The sequence below is a fragment of the Liolophura sinensis genome, chromosome 11 (assembly GCF_032854445.1).
Source record: "Liolophura sinensis isolate JHLJ2023 chromosome 11, CUHK_Ljap_v2, whole genome shotgun sequence".
NCBI lineage: Eukaryota > Metazoa > Mollusca > Polyplacophora > Chitonida > Chitonidae > Liolophura > Liolophura sinensis.
Window position 1 is genome coordinate 27944633 of NC_088305.1, and position 21463 is coordinate 27966095.

Genomic DNA, 21463 nt, shown 5'->3' on the forward strand with positions numbered 1-21463 from the left:
CAAATTAGCGCACCCTACTGAGCGCTGGTCGTTATAAAAGCCATTGTACTGGAGAGGACATGAAAAAATAACCAGAAATGTAAAAAAAGTCTTTTTTTATTTTAGTAAGGCAATTTATTAAATGCTAGTTCGTTCTGTATGGCATCAGCGTACAGCTGCTACTCCTCTAAGTGTGTTTGAATATGCATCGGTACAGTATCGAAAAGCACACATAAATACACCTGTATGCTCTAATTATTTGACCTTTTCAACCACCACTGCGACCAGTATTTTGAAACATTTTGAGAGAGTTATGGAATGCAGAGTAAATTGCAAAGTTTTATTAAGCTTGCATCTTTGGTGACACAAACAAATCATTTTTGACGTCATTTTCATAACAATTGTTTGCATAAATTCCAATGAAAAAAATGCTTCAGATTTCGACAAAAGTTTGAAGATAAACAATAATTATATGTATATACGAACGCTTCCCGTACATCTCCCCTGAAATATCCTAATCAGCACATGTAATTTGCCAACAGTAAATATAAGGCGAAATCATTTATCAAGACTAAGTACATTGAGTACTTTTTCTTTGATTCTACACACGTCGACATTGCATGGATTTTTGTTTTTTCTTTTCGTCTTCAGGTCTGGGTTCAATGGGGGTAAATAAGTAAAATCTCCATGCCACAAGGCTGACCCCACACTCGGGAGCCTCACCCTTTAAACCCCAGGCAGTTACACACATATATACATGAATATATGTATACAACTGCTGATCTATACATATTTCCGTTGGTTGGTAAAGCAGCCCACCGCGCTCAGCTCAGCAGATTCTCTGGGTGCATAGCCGTCCACACAGAACACCACTGACCTCGGTGAATGGTCAATATTCAGCCTTGCTCAATCAATGTCACCCGCCGGATAAATTCCTCTTGCATAAAAAATTGACAAAAGAATTTGCCACAAAAAAAAAAAAAAAAAAAAAAAGATATTGTTACGTGGGCTAAAAAAAGCAAAGGTGGACACAAGAGTTAAGGCTGTGTCCACAAGCTTTCCAAGGCTAAATTTATCTTATTTGCTACTTTAACAACGCGAAGGTGAAAGGGCCATACATGGATCCCAGGCTGGTGCGGCTCGGAAGATGTTTGTTCTCAGATCAAAGGCAACGTTCCACAACTTGAGGATTTTCAAACCGTAAAAGTGCAGCCCGCGAACAGCGTCACAGATGACAGACAGGAAATGAAGAGCAGTTTTGTTCACGAATCCTGAAATCTTGTATGGACGCAGTGTTGTCTGGTCCTGCGGAAGTCCGAGAGTGCTGTGAGATTAGAAAGGTTGCGCAGGCCCAGGGAAGCTGTATCTGTTGATGGATCAACTGGCTATTTAATTTATATGTTACCTTGTGTATATCTCCGTCATATAGGTCTAGCTATACTATATAGATCCACAAAGATTTATTCATTTATTTCATTGGAGGTTAACGCGATAAATGAGGGGTTAGGGAGCGTGTGCCCGGGTTATGAACGACCGACCGGCCTTTTGCATGTTAATGACGAACACTGCCACGTGACGTACAAATTTAGTCACCATTACCCCAATCACAAGCAATCAGAGTGGATGAACTGACAAATTCACGGCCCAAGACCGGGTTTGAACCTGCACCTCGTGCGTTCTAGAGTTTAACAGGCAGCCAGCTTACAGTGTATTTATTTATTTGATTGGTGTTTTATGCCGTACACAAGAATATTTCACTTATACGACGGCGGCCAGCATTAAGGTGGGAGGAAACAGGGCAGAACCCGGGGGAAACCCATAACCATCTGCAGGCTGCTGGAGGACCTTCCCGCGTACGGCTGGAGAGGACACCAGCTAGAGCTTGACGAGCTCACAGCAACCGCATTGATGAGAGGCTCAAGGGTCATTGCGCCGCGCTGGCACGCTAATCACCTCGGCCCATCGAAGACAACATACATCTACATTCCCGGCTATACCCTGTGACAGTATATGCTAACTAGTACCTGACCTACCGTATTTCACCTAAAATTTAGCTACACACCAAGGTGTTTTCAGGTTTGTTTTGAATGCAAGATGAAATCCCATATATTGCTAAATATAATTACGTTTCTGCACCATGAATATTTATGACCTTTATTTGCCTGTAAAAATGCACTTTTGGGCCGAAATTTCTCGGTCAAGCACTGCACACCCCTTTATGCTGAGAACAAAGTCGGGGAAGAAGGGCCTACAAGTTGTAGATGTATGATTTGCATGTCTCTGAACACGTGTCCCCCTGTTTACCATGCGGTATGCGGTCGCACTAACCGGTCACAAAAAGAGTACTTCCGTCACCCGCACCTTCATAATGTAAACGTTTATTAAGCCGAGTCGCCACTTCGGAAGTCTCGTCAGTTCGCGCAGGATTGGATGAGACTAGGCGGGAGAAAAAAAGAAAGTCAGCCCTGGAGAAATAAAGGTATAGGATTTCTGGTATTCTGATAGACGTCCCGGAAGTTAGAGCGTGGGCGAAAATGGTCTTCGTAGTGTTATATAATAGAAAAAGGCTCAATTTTGAATCGCTGTCAATATGGTGTATTGGTTGGATTTGTATAACTTTCAGCTTTTCAGATTGTCTGAGGTATTTCTGCAGAGATAATCTTTCTTTGCACATCCACGGCCTACCCGTCACTGACGGAATGGAAAACATGGGCCGTTTTCCCTAGGCCTCAACATGAGGTGGCCATTTTGATTTCGCCCACGATAGGGCGATCACGTGATTTCCAACTTCTGGGCCGTCGTACAGAATAGTGAGAATCGTCACCAGCAGTTCGGTCAGTAAAAAAAGTAACCACCACTCAGTATTGTGAGGCAGATTATTTTTCTTGTTTTATTGACACAATGTAATCTAAACTGGCATTTTGATTATCAGACACACAGACACGGCGTCATGTAACGTGACACGAATATACAAGACACTGGTATCCACACAGAGCACAAAGATATGGGATGTAGACGATGAAACCACAAGGTTTGTATGACTTTATATCACAAGACAAGCTTTACACGAAAGAAAACAAATTGTGAACACATTTTTAACATGAAAAGGAAAATCTTAACATCTGTTTTAATGAACAATGCTTAACCTAAAATTGCTGTATATAAACGACCGACTGTGACCAGCGCTTGACAGCAAGGAAACAGAAAGGCTTTTAGCTCCATTCTTACACGTGTAGGTAGTACAAGCAATGTGAACATTCTCTACATGAAGTATAGACACACGTGCAAAACTGAATTTAAAAAGAAATAAAAGTTAATAATATTGGCTAACTTTCAATGACTTGATTAACTCATTTTAATACTTCCTTGGTACCCTGCTTTCTGTATTTCAACTTCTGCGGTGGTATTTTATTTGTAGCACAGTACAGAACTTTCACTAGCCTAACGAATTAGACCTAACAATTCGATACAAGGTATCATTAACATACTAGGTCTAATTCATTGGGCTAAACTATCACCACAATTATTATACAAGAACTAAAAAATCCTGGAAAACAAAAAAAAAAAACATCAGTTATATGAAGAAAGGCAATATTTGTGCAGCACTCGCAATATTCAATATCTGACTATCAAGCTATACACTAGCAGCATATAATCAATGGCAAAAAAGGAACAAACAAAAAAAAAGGAATGAAGAAACACTGTCAGGTGCAGGACTAGGAATTAAATCCTGATGTGACATTGATGATTTTATAATATCTTACGTTTTCCAAGAATGTTGATGCCATTCTTTCCCTATACATTTACTTCTGCCATAAATTGCACATAAAATAATACAGTGTTAATTCACCTTCTGTAAAGAGTATACATAATTTAAAAACTCAGCTTTTGGGGCGAAAAAAGGACAAAGGCCACAAATACGAACAAAGACTAGATCCTGATTTGCTTGATACTGTAATAAATATATTGAAAGTAGACTGATTTTTGTTTACAATTAAAAAAGTTAAAATTACTGCTTCAAAACAATTTAAATGTCTTAATGCAAGCACCTATAAATAAGATAAATATAAAGTACATAAGAAAGGACTTGTTTGCTTTCGACATCAACTGAACACACAAGTATATAAATGAACACAGTGGGATCTGTTACCAGACTTTCAGATATATGACTTCGAGGTCTTCCTGCATTCCTGGAAGTTGCACAGGTTTTCCCATGCATATACTTGAGGTTGCACTTTGCAAATGCTAAAATTCTTCCTCTAATCTAGATGTATAAAATAAACTACTGAGACTTACGCTTATTGCCAAAAAAAGACTCAAAAGACTTTACAGAAAACAAATAAAGCTTACTGTTTTTATATATTGAGAACATACTGGATTTGCCCAACTTTCCGTATGTGCATGAGCGAGACCACACAGAACTTCCATGAATAAAGAAGCTTTCATGAGACTACACATGCCCAGATACAGATCTCCTCTCAAAAGTACTTCTGAACAAAAGGTAAAAAGAATATTTCTGAACAAAAGGTAAAAGGAATACTTCTGAACAAAAGGTTAAAGGAATATTTCTGAACAAAAGATTAAAGGAATACTTATGACAAAAGGTTAAATGAATATTTCTGAACAAAAGGTTAAAGGAATACTTCTGATAAAAAGGTTAAAGAAATATTTCCTAACAAAAGGTTAAAGGTTATCCAAATCGAGACAATTTTGTCACATACAAAACAATTTAATGATTACTTAATTAATGAGAGATTTTCTGTAATTTTACAACAGGCAAAAACAAAGAATGACATTTCAATCAACAAAAGGCTACTCTAGACATGCAATAAAATCACAAATTTCATTCTGAAGGTAATAAAATTAAAGGTAATTTAAGGATACACACCGTTGTAGTTATTTTATTTGAATCACAGTGGATTTAAGTTTTCGGTGACATTTTATACCCTGAACTAAAGATAACCTGCCATCATAAATAAAATACAGTCAACCCAATAAACTGAAGAAAACTCAGCTTAACAGCTTAGCAGAACTCATCTGTTCATGCACCTGATTATTTGGCTCAAATTTGCATACATCTTTGTTCTGCATTTCACCTAAAATCTGGACAGTAAAATGTACAAACACAGCCCACAAAGGAATCAAAAATGACACCTTTGATGCCAACACTTCGGTTTTTCTGATAAGAAATTTAACTTCACAAAAAAACACCATTTTTTAAGTGGCCAAATAAGGTGGATGAATCAATCAGGATCAAGCAAAATGTGTCACTTGAGAAATGCTAAACTTCAGGTGAAATATAGTGATTTGTTTGGTGGGATGTGAAGTAAAGCACGTATACAAATGCAAAACCCAGGCATTTTACAAAATAAAATTACGCAAAAAGATAAACATCTGTGTGCGAGTATTCCTTTTTAGTTTAAAGGACATTCTAGTCTGTAGCTCTCTTGTAAATGTTGCTCTGCTTTGAAAAACAAACATTTCAGCAAAACCATGAAGATCAATGGCTCAAAAATGACAATTTTTAACATGGGGTAGTATATAAAATACAGAAAGTTAATCAAAAGGATTAGATTAAACTTCTGAATTATAGTATTGGATGGGTTTGGGTATTAAATCTTAAAAGATTAATAGCATTCTGCTGGTAAAAAAAAATGTGAAAACTGCCAAGTTAAAAGATGCTGTAAAGCGAAGACATCACTCTGCGCTGTGATGTTACTCTGCACTGTGACATCACTCTGCACTGTGACGTCACTCTGCACTGTGACGTCACTCCATTGTCGTAACAATGTACGCGCCAGCACAAGGACCAGTGACAAGAATGTATAAAACAATTTATTTATTTTCTCAGAATGTTTTTTCTCTGAATTAAATGCGTTCAAATGCTGTCATTCTAATGTGGAATTTATGGACCATTGTGACAACCGTAGAGGCCAGTTACATATACATGTATGTGTAGAAAAGATACATGTTTTTTACTTTAATTTTCAATTTTGTAAGAAAATATTGTGAGGTTCACGTGTAATGTGTATTCAGGTATTATTCTGCAAACATACAAAAAGAATTTCCCAAACACTGAGCACTGTTTTGTCTACAAAAATCTAAACCTTTGACATGTAATGTAAATGTTTATTGTGACAGTCATAGAATACTGTAGAATTTTTCACTTCAATACGATGGTAGTCAGGTTTATCAGTGGGGGACAATGTCTTTATCAACAGTTTTACATAAACAACGAAAATGACACAACAATACTCTCGCAATGCATCCAAATAAACTGCATGTAAACACGACAGGAAAAGACTGGGCAAAAATCCTTCGTAGAATTCACACACACACGTAGATTATGGAGGTCAGTTGAGAATATACTGTGAGCAACCACTTTTTTATCTCCTCAGAAAAGTGGCCATCTTAATTTTTAGGTCTTACACGGTCGTTGTTTGCAAACACCAAAAATCCTGTACATTTACACGTGATTTCTATTCACAAATGGATCATACACCATCAATGTCAAGTGAAGTGGACTTGGTAAACCCATCGGTGGCACAAAATTCTTAAAATATCTTAGTCTGCAGAGTAAAAAAAGTTCTGAAACTATTACGTAAAGTATTGCTAAAAAGAATTTGCACAGTTTCTTTTGATATGCAATGACAATTAGCATTTCAACTTTCCTTTTAAAACTTACTAAGATGAAAAAGGAACAAACAATTATCAGAGGAAAAGATCATTTTGAACTGTGAGTAGTGGGTCACGTTTGATTCAATGATTTAAATATATCATTTACATCGTGCAAATTTATCTTTACAAAAAATAGCACGTTTCTGATTTGATCAAATCAATCATCACAGGCATTTAATCACATTTTCAGGTTTTTGATCTTTATATAAATATGTACAAGTAAATACATACACACGAGACACAAAATATGGCAAAAAGCTTGTGTTACCTCCCTTCATTACCACTCTTCTGTGATGTTTGGTTAGCATTGGTTTCTTGGGTGATCTGTTGGACTGGAGAGAGTTTGTCAACCTTGTTTTCTGGAGATGCACTGCAGTATTTTCCCACACTGTGGCCGTAAGGTTTTAAATGATAGACAAAGTATTCAAGAACGTACATCATGTTTGGCGGGACGTAGTGAAACGTGATGGAATGATCACTGCAGCATTCCGGGCCCTGAAACAAAAACATGAACAACCAATTACAACACCATGCTTACATTTTTACAACAACGACAATTTTCAAGATAATAGATAAATTCTGGGTAAACTTTCGCACAACTTAGTCTGCAAATTTTCCTGCATAAATACCATACTACGGAGCTACAGCATGAAAAAATGGCTAATAATCTTTGTCCACAAGATACAAAGTTTCATGAAAGCGCCGTACCATCAGGGTCACTCTGATATCTGGTATGTGAGAGGTTTGAAAGTCTCAGAAGAGATTGTGGGCCACTGACGACTTGTCCATTTCCAAGACCTTGATGTTAGTCAATGGCCTGTGTTACAGCTTCTTACTGACTTTTGGCAATTTTCCGAGCAAAAACTTATAACGTCACACTGATCCCTAAGGAGTATAGGGCTAGCCAGCTACCCGTCCATTAGTCTGAGTGGACGGGTGAAATAGAAAACTGGTGCTATCTGGACACCTTGTTTTCAGCACTTTTAACATGGAAGAGATAGGAGAAAATAAAATCTGGACACCCTGTTATAACAAAATAGCATCAAAACGGGATGTTTGGATACCCTATTTCACATTTCTGGTTAATCCCTGCTGTGGAGTCCACTGAATCTTCCCCCAGCGGCCGCAGCTGACCAGATCAAAGAACAAACTACACCACTGATAGCCATGACCTACATGCATGAACCACTTTTAACAAAACAAGCAAATTATAGAATTTATAGCTCACCCTATAAATACGCAAAACCCATGCACAGATAAAGCTTGTTTTCGACCATGGGCATCAAAACAAATCTGTACATATAATTTTGTTGCAATCGGACTAGATTTGGAGCCATTATTGCACAAAAATCAAAAAAAACTCATGTACTGATAGTCTCAAATTTAATATCCCTCCCTTTAACAAGTTCACAATAGTGCGATATGAAGAGTTGTGAGAAATATATGCGGGGTCAATTTTAAAAACTGACTTACATCTTTCGGAGGGTAGTAACTGTAAGGTCCAATACCAGTTTGTTTGGAATGAGACCATGGATCAGGTGATGTTCAGGAATGAATGGGTGGAACCTCTCACGCCCAAGCTCATCCCGGCTGTCCTCTGCAACAACACCCGCCTTCTCAAGACATCGTCCGATTTCCACATCCTCCGAGCCACCAGTGTCCTGGCGACATGTCGAACCTTCGTTCAAAGCGTCAGAAACTTTTCCACAGCGGTTTTGCTCAGGACATATCCAGCACCGCCGCTCATGTATCCTTGCTTCACATACGGTTTAAACCGCTTCCCAAAGTACACCGGTTTCTTGGGATCCCACTTGCTTAGGAGCAGCCTCAGATTTTCCACGATAACATACGTATCATCGTCTGCTTTCAGAAACCAATCGGCTTTGTCCTTGTAATTCTCGTAGACGTACTTGTACGCTGCTTTGGTCTTGCCCCAGAGATTATTTCTTCCCTCGGACACCTGTAAGCTGACGGCAGGAAGATCAGGATCGTCCACCGAACTCATGAAGACCAGCAGATTGCACCGCTTGCCCCACGTGGCCTGGACATGCACCGCCTTGGTTTTGTGGTTCTTTGGCTGAGTAAGAACCCAGCAAAGAACCCGCACCTCATGAGACAATCTGACAGCTTCTGCTGAGGACTCTTCTGCAAAAGGGTAAAAAGAAAAGAAAATACAGAACTCTTAATGACTCTTAATGTGGCTTATAACGCCAAGTCAGCAATATCCTGAGAACATATTTGAAGCAAGCAATGTTCTTTTTGATGTGACAATGAGAATATATCCAAATTCAAATGAATAGACATACATGTTTTAATCTAGTTAAAAGAATAAAACCTCAAGTTAAACCTGAAAAACCAAAACATCTCTGACCTATATACAATCCTACAAAAATCATCTACGTACAGTGTGTATATAACATAAAGAAGAACTAACTTTTATGATATACATGTAATTAGATCAATGGCCCTCAAATTTTCAATGAAAGCATCATAAGCAATGGTGTCAACATGACCCATTTCACAATAAAATGTAGCAAAAGGACATATAGTATGTAACTTGCTTGTTGATATATAGGTACATCTCACCATTTATCACCATCTGTGGCATAAAGATTTTTATTACATGCCTCCTAGCACCATGTCTTGGTGCAAAAATGCAGTGATGTTCATTGCTCTTCATTCAACGTCACTGGTCACACTTTTGCTTAATCCTGTGTAACAGGGGTGTTGACAGGAATGCAACAGGGGCGTTGACAGATGTGAATGCAGGGGTGTTGAAAGATGTGAATGCAAGAGGGGCATTGACAGATGTGAATGCAACAGGGGCGTTAACAGATGTGAATGCAAGAGGGGCAGTGACAGATGTGAATGCAACAGGGGCGTTAACAGATGTGAATGCAACAGGGGCGCTGAAAGATGTGAATGCTGAACACCTGTCAGATCTATATGTAAATACAAGCTGTTGTCTAAAAATACATCCACAAGTAACAATTGCTCTCATCAGCAATAAGGGATGAAATGTGTAACAGCTTGAGGGAAAAGGCATCCAGAGAATACCGGTAGCGCCTGACTGAGCAGTATGCAAATGTTCAAGTCATGCGATACATTTAAATATTGATCTCTAACCCCCGCCAAAAAAGTAGAATGATTGACACAGTCATATGCAGATATTATCCTCTAATTATACAGTGCCAAGATCTTGCCAATAAACAACAAGAAGGACTAAAATTATTATACTGTCACAACTATGGCTGTTTATTGTATGGGTAGGACTTGCAGACCAGCGGCTTCATATGTTATGGAGTTGTAAATCACTTGTGGTGGACAAAAACTGTAGGTAGTTACTATACAAATTTACCACAGATGTCTGTGATAGGTAAATCACGAGCTGCATTTGGCAACCCATGTACTATGGGAGGCAATCGCAACACCTGTGAATAGCTGAGAAACATGGTGGGCTATGAGGTACATAAAAGACTTCCCTCATTCAATGATTCCCTATCCTATGGGTGTACTAAGGGTAGGCACTGCAACCCTATGATTGGCCAAAAACTTAAAACCAACTCGACACTGTCACTGAGACTACCAACGACAGCATCCGACCCCTCTCATAATACCCTCTCACCTTACTCCATCACACAAGCTAAATAGCTGTTACATGTACCAGTGTGCTAATAGGCTATTCTTGATGGTCACCAAAATTAACTTATTTGTTTTACGCCATAAATCAAGAATAATTTCACTTGTACGGCAGCAATCAAGCATTACGACGGGAAGAAACTCGCATGCAGGTTGCTGACAGACCTTTACATGTACAGCCAGAGGGAAACCAGCATGAGCTGGGTCTTGAACTCACGGCGACCACATTGGTGAGAGGCACCTGTGTCTTTGCGCCACGGTGGCATGTTCACCACCTGGGCCACAAAGCTCCCCTCCTACCTGTATAGTGTACCTCTATCCAATCATCCGAAGTCAGGCACAGGGGTTCACAAATAATCCAACAGCTGAGAATTTGGTCATCGGGAAATAATAGGGGAGTTTTGTGCTCAACCTCTTTTATCATTAAAGGTAAAAACCAGGTCCTACTGTATCATGTGGCCGTCAAATATGCTGCACAGCTATCTTCATCACATTTACTACAACATGGGCCTCTGCAAAAGTGTTTCAAAAAAGAAAACAGAAGAAAAGTGAGGAGATGAACATTGCAGGACTAAGAAATTCCTAAAGAAAAGAGGTATAAATTGTACCTCTAAAATTGTACCTCTGGAATCTCATGATGAGACTGGTGATTGGAATTTTGATGTCAACAAAGGTTGTCAACATAAATGTAGCTGATTACATGCAGAGGTAGCCTGTCAACATCATTTAAGTGTTGTACCTTCAATGTCATTGTTACTACACAGATCCTCGATAGGGGAGTTTCAAGTTCCAACTCTTTTTTTTTTTAGCTAAAGGTAAAAAAAAGTCCCACTGTATTACGGGACCTGTCAAAAATGTTAGGCAACTATTGTGTTATCCACATTTACTATAACATGGAAATCTGACAAAAGCTACACAAAGAGTTATTTGGAGTAGACAAATGATGGTGAAAATTGAGGAACTGAGCATTTGTGAACTTGCGAAGTTTCTAAGGAAAGAGGAGTTATCTGTGCCTCTGGAACACGGTGGGACAAGTAATAGGTAAATTTAAGTCTATAGAAGTTGCCTAACAGTTTTCCTCGGTCACATCATACACAAGAACTGTTTTTACCCTCTACAAATTAAAACTCGAAACTCCTGTATTAGTGTTCATATTAAAGCTCAAACCTGAGTTAAACAAAGGAATTTCCTTAACGCCACTCTAGGTATAAAAGCTTGGTATGGTAATTTTGTTTTTTTTTCATTATATAGGAGGATAAAGTTGGAAATTGTAATAGGAGGGTCACCAGAAAAAAAAGGCTTAGTTGCTGCCTAAAAAAATGCAAATCTGCATTTACACACTATTATATGTGTATTTAAAAAATGGGAGGGTGGGTGGTATGGGTTGGACAATTTCACTGCTCTTAAAAAATTCACGAAAAGCAACTCTAAGTTTATGGTCAATGTGAGAAATAAAACAAATTTATACCCCCAATTTTCTTTTCAAATATTCATTTTGGTGCACATGTCTCAGATTACCCTTTATCTAAGCACACATGTACTTTCCATAGGCTATATGTTGACTTTACAGCCAGGAAAAAAATCGGCACCTGGCATTGTATTTATCACAAAATGATAAAAACTACTAAACAAAGCATGCATGATATCTACATGTACACACCCTGATGCTTGCTGTCAGGGATGTGCATAGACACACCCTGTAGACAGATGTTTAAACCTTATCTGACCTCAAATCCTCTAATGATTCTCAGAGCACAGCCCACCCCACAGAACTCTGCCCCACCCTACTTGTATGTCTTACCAGGTTTCACTGGCATGTTAAAGCTGTGTTCCAGCCCACCCCTTCCTTCAAACAAGATACATAGAGGTATAGGCCTCTGTCCCTATTTGACCTGACCTCACATACAGTACAAAGACACATGTGTACCAACAGAGGCCACAAATCAAATAAACAAACACTTGGGTTTGGATTGAATTAGCATCTGTCTTATAGGACTGGGTGCATATTGGATCTGTTTATGCCCTTGGAGGAGTCTAGTGACCTCCAAGACCGTCTATGTTCCTCTAATGACAAATTACGCCTTCTGTTATTCACTTACTACATCTCATTTTCGCTTTGCTGCTTTTTTTCTTCCCACCCACCATAAACCAGTAATTACCGGTTTTCTTTTGTTTCCGGGTACAGTAACATCAAAGAGATCTTTGGAAGAGTTTAGCTTCAAGCTAATACACAGCTTGGCTGCCACTGAATCAAACTATTATTTTAGCTTCAACATTTACCACATTCTCAAGTTCTCTGTCTGATGTGGACTCACAACAGATTTTTTCAATGAACTTTGTTTTTGTAACAGACATGTACATGTAGGCCATTATGGGTAACTATTTGTTGCATCTTCAAAAGAGTACTCTGTTTTTTTAAGTTAACTTTATTTCTGTAGCAGACAGGCAGGCCACTATCGGTTAATTGCTTGTTTCTTCTTAAGACTGTTTTCATAGCAGGCCCCAAAGCAGTCATTACCGGGAATTTTGGGCAATCCTGGCAGCTGATAAACAAGCCTAAACTTGCAATAGCTGCCACATACATTTCTACAAAAAGTTGATGGGTTCTTGCACATGCCAAGTAATTCATTAAGTGAATGGCCAAAGTCAAAAAATAAAATGCCAAAAATGGACAGGCTGACAGGCAGAGTCATTTAATATAAATTCATAAAGATTCCTATCACAGGTAAACAGGGCCATGAAACACAGTCCTAACATCAAGATGTCCTGAATAATCGAGAAGTCCACAAAAAGGCGTCCGTTTATGTCAAATAAAGAAATTCATTTGTTAAGGTCTGAATAATTTACTTTAACAAATCCTCTAGTGACCAACTCACTTCGGGTTATCATCACTAAATAAAATAAAATTAAATTAATAAATCAATGTTCATCTGTCAGAGCTGGGATACAACATGCTCTTTTTTGTCCGTCTCTGAAGTATGGAAAAACATCCTACATACATGTAAAAAATGAATTTCACTGGCATTACTTTATTCCTCTACAGTGTGAAGCTGTTCAAGAAGTTGTTTAATGGCTTAAAACACAAACAGATTTTATTTATTTACTTGATTGGTGTTTACGCCATACTCAAGAATATTTCAAAAATGACTTCAGCCAGCATTATGGTGGGAAGGAACCAGGCAGAGCTTAAAACACGAAAGCAAATTAAATCCATAAAGAGTTAATGATTATATGTGGTATAAAATTGAACAAGAAAAATAGGGAAGAGTAGCACATAGAAGAGAATGATACCAGGAAATCCTGTGTCAAGCCAGCCTAATGACTGAATCAGAGCTCTCAAACATGTCTGTTTTTCTGCTAGACCTTAGGCCACACCAGTTTAACTTTGTGCTTTATGGGAAAGTCCACATTAAACACTCCTACAATCGAATAAAAACAAAACTTTCAATGAACCATTTAATTCTGTAACGAACTTGATATTTTTATGACTTTCCTAGGTTTTTTTCTCAAAGCCTTCTGATCAAATAAATCTCTTCAACCCAAAAAAGTAGTCCATGGCCCAGTTTCATCTGTCGTACGATATTTTGTACGTGACCATCACCGTACCATTGTTCTACATGTGCGATTATCAAACATGTACAACATATTTGTGAAACTGGGGGCAGATTATTTTTAGATCGTCCTTTAACACAGGAAAAAGACATATTCTGCCTGTAAATCAGCAATTGAAATCGATGTGGCCTTATGGGGAAAAAAAACAACCTAGTCATAACCCAGATCTGTTTCACCTCTCTTCCCCATCATCCTCCCGCCACCCCCCAACACCCCCCAACACTACAGTCATCAGTTGACAAGAGTCAGGTCGTGAGAAAAAATCATCAGAAGCTAAGAGAACCATTTTCTACAAGCAACATGTACACAGGCGGCTGTATAATAAGCCTTCTACACAGACCTTGACTTCCAACACCAGAAGGATTCTTCTTGTATTCACACAAAAAAGAAACAGGGCCCAATACAGCTTTCTAATTTGAGCACCCACTCAGTAGGCTAATTTGGACTAAAACAGTTTCAGATTGTACCCCATATGAAATCAATATCTTCTCTACCCGACATAAGTTTTAAAATTAATGAGGAGTCTTTGTACAGTCAGTATGGACGCAGTGAAATGTTTCAAACAATGAAGTTAAAACTTATCAGACAATGTTCCCTGTAACAGGAGATTTTTAAGGGTATGCTGTAATTTGTGCAACTCTGAAAGGTATCAAAATATCCTTATATTTGGCCCTGCAAAAGTATGCTGAATGACCTAAAATTTTTTAGTTATTTATTTATTTGAGTACACCGTACTCAAGAATATTTCACTTATACAGCGGTGGCCAGCATTATGGTGGGAGGAAAACTGGGCAAATCCCGGGAGAAACTGACAACCATCCGCAGGTTGCTGGCAGACCTTCCCACTTATGACCTAAAATTTCATCCATGATTAAGTTGCACTTTTTCTTGATCCTGCAAATGGCTGAAAATGGCTGATTTTCTTTCTTTCAGATTGTTTTAAATTCTTTCCTGTTCCCATCACGCACACAGAAGTGTGAAAAACTCAGGACAGTTCTTGATCAAACAAACTACATACGTACAGTGCAACAGTGGACAGGACTTGAAAGTTGTTGAATTTAATTTTTTATTTATTTATTTATTTGATTGGTGTTTTATGCCGGACTCAAGAATATTTCACTATACGATTGCGGCCAGCATTATGGTTGGAGAAACCGGGCAGATCCTGGGCGAAACCCATGACCATCTGCAGGTTGCTGGCAGACCTTCCCATTTGTTAATTTAGCAACATTTACCACTACATGTATCAATCTTTAATAGTAAACAAGAAGTTTAATCTTTTATTAAGATTGCAGAATGAATGATTATAGACAGTTTTATGCCATATCAGCGATATTTAGGAGACAAGATGTGTCAACCAGAAATCCATACAGTTTTCAGTAGCAACATCCAAAATCAAACAAAACCTCTACAGAAATATGTTCTTCAGAAGGAATCTCAAAAAAAAGTTTTTTCAGAACAAAAATGGCTCTAGATATAGTGCTGTCTGATTAGCCACAGACTGATGATCTCTATCTGGAGTGACACTATATTGGAATTATCTAGAAGAGTGGCGCATAACAGAACTGCTGATACAGTTTAAAAAAAACAATGGGCCCTGTTAAATTCTCCATGTTAAAAAAGGAGCTGAGACTGCATGTTTCTCATTACATGTAAGTATCTACTGATTTGTGCAATATCCGAATTCCAAAAACACACACAATGTTACCATTACATGGCTGGAATATTGCTGACGTGGCATCGTGGCCAAAAGCATTAAGATAAAATGAATGAATGACTGCGGTTTAATGCCACATTGCCACATTTCACATTGCCACATTTCACATTGCCACATTTCACGTGTTTGCCTACATTCTGAATGGATGTGCATTACATGTATACTTGTATAAAATCGCAAGTTAATATGCATGACGTTTAAATCATGCGCTATCATGCACACGTACACGCTGATGTAAAAATAAGTTCACAGTTTTGTTTGTGGCTGTAACAGAGTTTTTGATCGTACATATTCATGTACGGTCATTTGCATGTAAAACAAGGGCTGGTAAGGGCGTCATGACCTGACCCAGCCTATGCATTATTAATGGCAATATTGTTACATTATAATATTACAAACAGCTGTAGAGCTGATTAAGAATAGAGTCTTTTTTTAGCCATTTCGTACACTGACAGCGATAATGTAAAAAGCATCCCATTAATGTAATATTTTACGTGAAGTTTTTCACACGCACACCCAACTAAAAAGTATCAATCATATATAGTCATATAAATCATGTAAATACTGCAGAATTTCTGAACTAGAAATAAAACCCAGAGCAGGTTTTGCTTGCTACATGTGCATGGGTAGCTCAGCCTTCTGGCTCCATTTTCTGTTGCTAAATGTTTTGTATGTGCTTTTTATAACAAACCGCAGTCTAAGATGTTATTTACTCTTTCTCGCTTCTCATGCCAGATGAATGTGAATTAATATGTTTAAGTTTGGGAACACATTTAGAAAACTCAAGTTTTTGTTGAGATTATTTGACTGATCACACTGGAAACTTAAACACATGGATTATATACATCATGTACCTCATTAAGTTGTGTTTTTACTTGAAAAAATGTTATTGTTCTCGGCTACGGTTTCCTTTCACCCCACCCTTCCCCCGAAATACTTGTACTGTCAATGGAGCAGGAAATGCTGCGTCAAGCCAGGTGCAGGTTACCCACTTGCCCTGAAGTCTCACAAGAGTTGGAATAACAGACTGTGAGAAGGACAGTCATGCTACTCTGGGGTGTATCGCCAACAATGAACTGACATACATGTTATCAGAGGATATTAACCATCCATCTTCATCAAAATGTACAACTGTCCTTCACGAAAAATCCAGTCCAAAACATCCTTCAGCAATCTGTTTCCCCTATTTTCAAATTCCCACAAGTTTTGAAAGGGTTTTGGTAGAAAATACAGATTTCTTATTACATTAAGTGAATTCTTATTAATAAATATCAATACCACATCACCAATTTCATAAAAACAATGGAAGTCTTGTCTAAGACATAACAGTTAATCCAAGGCTTAAGCCACAGCAGATTATTGACCAACATGACCAAGATCTGATTTACTAGTAGATGTAGTCAGTACAGCAGACATCCAGGCGCTTTAGTAGTACACGTAGTCAGTACAGCAGACATCCGGGCACTTTACCAGTACATGTAGTCAGTACAGCAGACATCCGGGCACCTTAGTAGTACATGTAGTCAGTACAGCTGACATCCAGAGGCTTTAGTAGTACATGTAGTCAGTACAGCAGACATCCGGGCACCTTAGTAGTACATGTAGTCAGTACAGCTGACATCCAGAGGCTTTAGTAGTACATGTAGTCAGTACAGCAGACATTCGGGCACCTTAGTAGTACACGCAGTCAGTAAACCAGACATCCGAGCACTTTACTGGTACATGAAGTCAGTACAGCAGACACCCGGGCGCTTTACTAGTACACGTAGTCAGTACAGCAGAAACCTGGGCGCTTTACTAGTACATGTTGTCAGTACAGCAGACATCCGGGCGCTTTAGTAGTACATGCTGTCAGTACAGCAGACATCCGGGTACTATACTAGTACACGCAGTCAATACAGCAGACATCCGGGCACTTTAGTAGTACATGTAGTCAGTACAGCAGACATCCGGGCACTATACTAGTACACGTAGTCAGTACAGCAGACACCCGGGCGCTTTACTAGTACATGTAGTCAGTACAGCAGACATCCGGGCGCTTTACTAGTACATGTAATCAGCAAAGCAGACATCCGGGCACTTTACTAGTACATGCTGTCAGTACAGCAGACACCCGGGCACTTTACCAGTACATGTAGTTAGTACAGCAGACATCCAGGCACTTTACTAGTACATGTAGTCAGTACAGCAGACATCCGGGTACTTTACTAGTACACGTAGTCAGTACAGCAGACACCCGGGCACTTTACCAGTACATGTAGTTAGTACAGCAGACATCCAGGCACTTTACTAGTACATGTAGTCAGTAAAGCAGACATCCAAGCACTTTAGTAGTACATGTAGTCAGTAAAGCAGACATCCAGGCACTTTACTGGTACATGTAGTCAGTGCAGCAGACATCCGGGCGCTTTACTAGTACATGTAGTCAGTACAGCAGACATCCGGGTACTTTACTAGTACACGTAGTCAGTACAGCAGACACCCGGGCACCTTACCAGTACATGTAGTTAGTACAGCAGACATCCAGGCACTTTACTAGTACATGTGGTCAGTACTGCAGACATCCAGGCAATTTACTGGTACATGTAGTCAGTGCAGCAGACATCCAGGCACTTTACTAGTACATGCAGTCAATACACCAGACATCCTGGCACATTACTTGTACATGTATGAGTCAGCGGCAAACAGATGACCAGGTGAAAGATAACATGGGAAGGAATAGGGAAATGAGCAACAATGGACGATATTCAGAAAAGTACAGCTGGTAATAACCAGAAATGATAGTGTGTATGACAACAGAACAAAGTGCTCAATACACATATATATATAAACATGAACTTTACCAAAACCAAAGGCTGTCAAGAAGAGATTTGCATTAATGCCCAAGATATTCAGACAATCTTTTCACCGCTGTGCGTGAGCGAGTAAGTTTGTCAGCAAATACCCTGATGTCTGCGGTCTCAAATACAAAGAATTATTAAATGTGATAGGACACTGCCAAACCATTATCTCTCTTGTATATTTTCAAAAATTAAATTTTTTATCTGTCTCTGAGTGGATGATACATTTTTTGGGCAACTGAAAGTGAAGTTAGTTGGCAACATTTTAGGCCATCAATTTGATGATAATTGTATACTGGTAGTTTCATTATCGGAGTGTAACTGTGCAGTTTAAAGCTTGTATCCAGGCATGCATAGCTCTGCAATGCTGTAGCATCTGGTCAAACTTGCAGCGTGGGGAAAGGGGATATTGGAGGGTGGTGCGAGGAGGCTGAACAGGGACTTACTGTGGTTAAATTCCAGGTGGGTGGGATGAGTTTAGCTAGGGCTTTTTGTTTTACGCAAATTGGAATACTGCAGGGAAGGGAGGGGATTGTCACTTATCTATTTGTTGCAATTGTTTAAAGGGAACATGCAAGTAACCCAGATCTATGGAAAAGTAAGTTTTATAGGATTGGGAGGGGAGGGTATGGGGTGGGGTCAAGGGTGTTCTCTGGTCCAACCAAAAAGCAACTCTGAAGCACTGCAGCTGCTTGTCCTGCAGACGGCCAGGGATACAGGGTAATCATCAATGGAGTCTTAAGAAATATATGTACATGTAAGCTAGGATAAAGAATTAATACAGGCTATACAGGATATTTTGGGCGAAAAATTGATCAGCGCACACACTTGTACTAACAAATTTTTGCTATTATAGGAGACCAATAAAATAATTACCGTTCACAAAATATCCCTCTCATCTGTGCACATGTTACCATTCGAACTCAGTGATGAAGTCCATAAGATTTATAATGCCAGATGCATTGTAACTTTTTCAAACCTTAGAATAATTTTATTTTATCATTTCTTCCCCCATAAATAGGACACATGCAAGTCTGATTTTTCCTGACAGGCAACGATTTAAGCTACATGTATTTGATATGATTAGCAAATATGGATTTTTGGATACAAATCTCTGGAATAGCCTCTGTTAGGACGATGGGTGTTAGGTATGGTGCTGGGGGGTTAGCTTCTGAGGTGGGTAGTACTGTCTTCCATCAGAGGTCAGGGGTTAGAGGTCATCAGGCTAATAGGGAGAGACTTGGACACCAACACATAACAATAGCATGTACTGTGGGTTGTAACCCTTGTTTTCCAAATATACTCAGGCTCTTCAATATGCACTCTCTGTTTCCAAAAGTTCTATATTTATGATAAAAATCACATACACTACCATTGGTACTCAAGATTTTAATATGTTTAAATTATTTTTAAAATCTAACTACAGCTACCTCGACCAGCAACGCTGTCAGACACTTTTAACACAGCTTAAAACCATGCATACATCTCCATCAAAGTCCATCAAAGTCCACAAAAAAGACATCCACACGACATGCTTGATTGCACACCAGACATCGCATGGAACAAACATGGGACTCATATGCCCAAATAAAATTATATTTAAATTATTACAAAATTACACCAGGTACACAGGGCTCTTGATCTGGACAAGTGGTTAGTCCCTAACTAGAGGGCTGAGGTGTTATTTTTTTCACCCTGTAAATCCTATGGGAAAGAGGGGACAGACGTTATCTCTTAACACCCTGGCAAGGCTAGTATTGAGCAGCTCTAGCTAGATGGACTATGTCTAACTCTGGTGTAGGCCTGCATGGCTTGCACTTAATTCATAGTTATAGTACTGCACAAATTTTGCACTCCATTTATATGCAGAAGTGGCTTGAACAGCTGATGACAGATCATGTATCCGTACAGGAAACACTGCTCCCATTGTCAATGCTTCAGAAACAAACCCACGCCCACAAAATCAAGGCTTCAAAAACGGAGTTATCATTTCTTCCCCCATTTCCGCCACTGTTGCATTTTTGTTCAAACTTTCGCCTCCGATTCGACACCCAACAAAATTTCAAGAGTTTTAACAAATCACAGGTGTTTGGACACTCAATTACAGGCAGCTAATCGTCCGTTTGGCCAGTGGTCAGATCAAACAAGAAGACAGACACTGAGACAGTGATGAAGTTTACCTTCGTGCGCTACTGCGTTTGAATCTTCCCAGCGCATGACGGTGTCCGGGCCCTCAGCCCCATCCAAGTGCCCGTGAACATGAGGGTTGTCCGGCACGAACTGAGCAGCACCGAACCCTGCTCCGCGAGGTTTGGGCGTCACCAGCTGGTTACTCACGGCCAAGAAGTATGTAATGCTGATACCCAGTGATATTCCAACCGTAAAAGTCACCAGACTTCCTTTTGGCATACTTGCCATCTTTTCTTCGTTTTTGTGCAGAGACAAAAACACGCACAACGCCTATCGCTACAACATCGCGTTGTTCAAGTGCTGCTCTCCTATTGCGACTATTCCCTGCCTCTGAATGTAGAGAACTCCACAGCTCAGGAAGAGGGTCTACAGGGGAGGGTGTCGACTAGCGAAAAACTTCTCTGGGTTTGTACTGTGTATGTATTTAACATTACAGAGAACTTCATTTAACATTGTAGTGCTCACTCAGTTTTCTCCCTTTGGAGTTAAGCTGAAATGGAAATTGTTCTCTTGGAACATTCATAGACTACTTCATCACATCATCTGCAAACTGAAATGAAAAATGCGAAATTAGCCTGCGCAATTAACTTACAGCCCAGCTACTGTACCAACTCTAGCTTTTCATGTTAGCTTTAAAAAAATTGCGATTTCTCTATGATTCAAATAATCTGTTACTTCTTGATGAAATGATGGAGATATATCCCATGATCGTTCATACTACTCCTTTACATGTTTTCAAATTCAGCAGGGAGCCGCGGGGAGGGGATTGAGGGGAGGGGGTTTGAGGGGGGGGGCTCAAAGGGCGCGG

General features: G+C 39.2%; 1 protein-coding gene across 1 annotated transcript; it reads right to left on the bottom strand.

The window, feature by feature from the left end:
- Positions 1–2851: 2851 nt before the first annotated feature.
- LOC135477523 (glycoprotein-N-acetylgalactosamine 3-beta-galactosyltransferase 1-like) lies at positions 2852–20891 on the bottom strand. Its single transcript, XM_064757660.1, is given in 7 exon segments — positions 2852–6548; positions 6926–7152; positions 8131–8154; positions 8156–8174; positions 8176–8347; positions 8350–8802; positions 20646–20891. Coding segments are annotated over 7 exon segments (1236 nt in total). The 5' UTR covers positions 20884–20891; the 3' UTR covers positions 2852–6445.
- Positions 20892–21463: the final 572 nt, after the last annotated feature.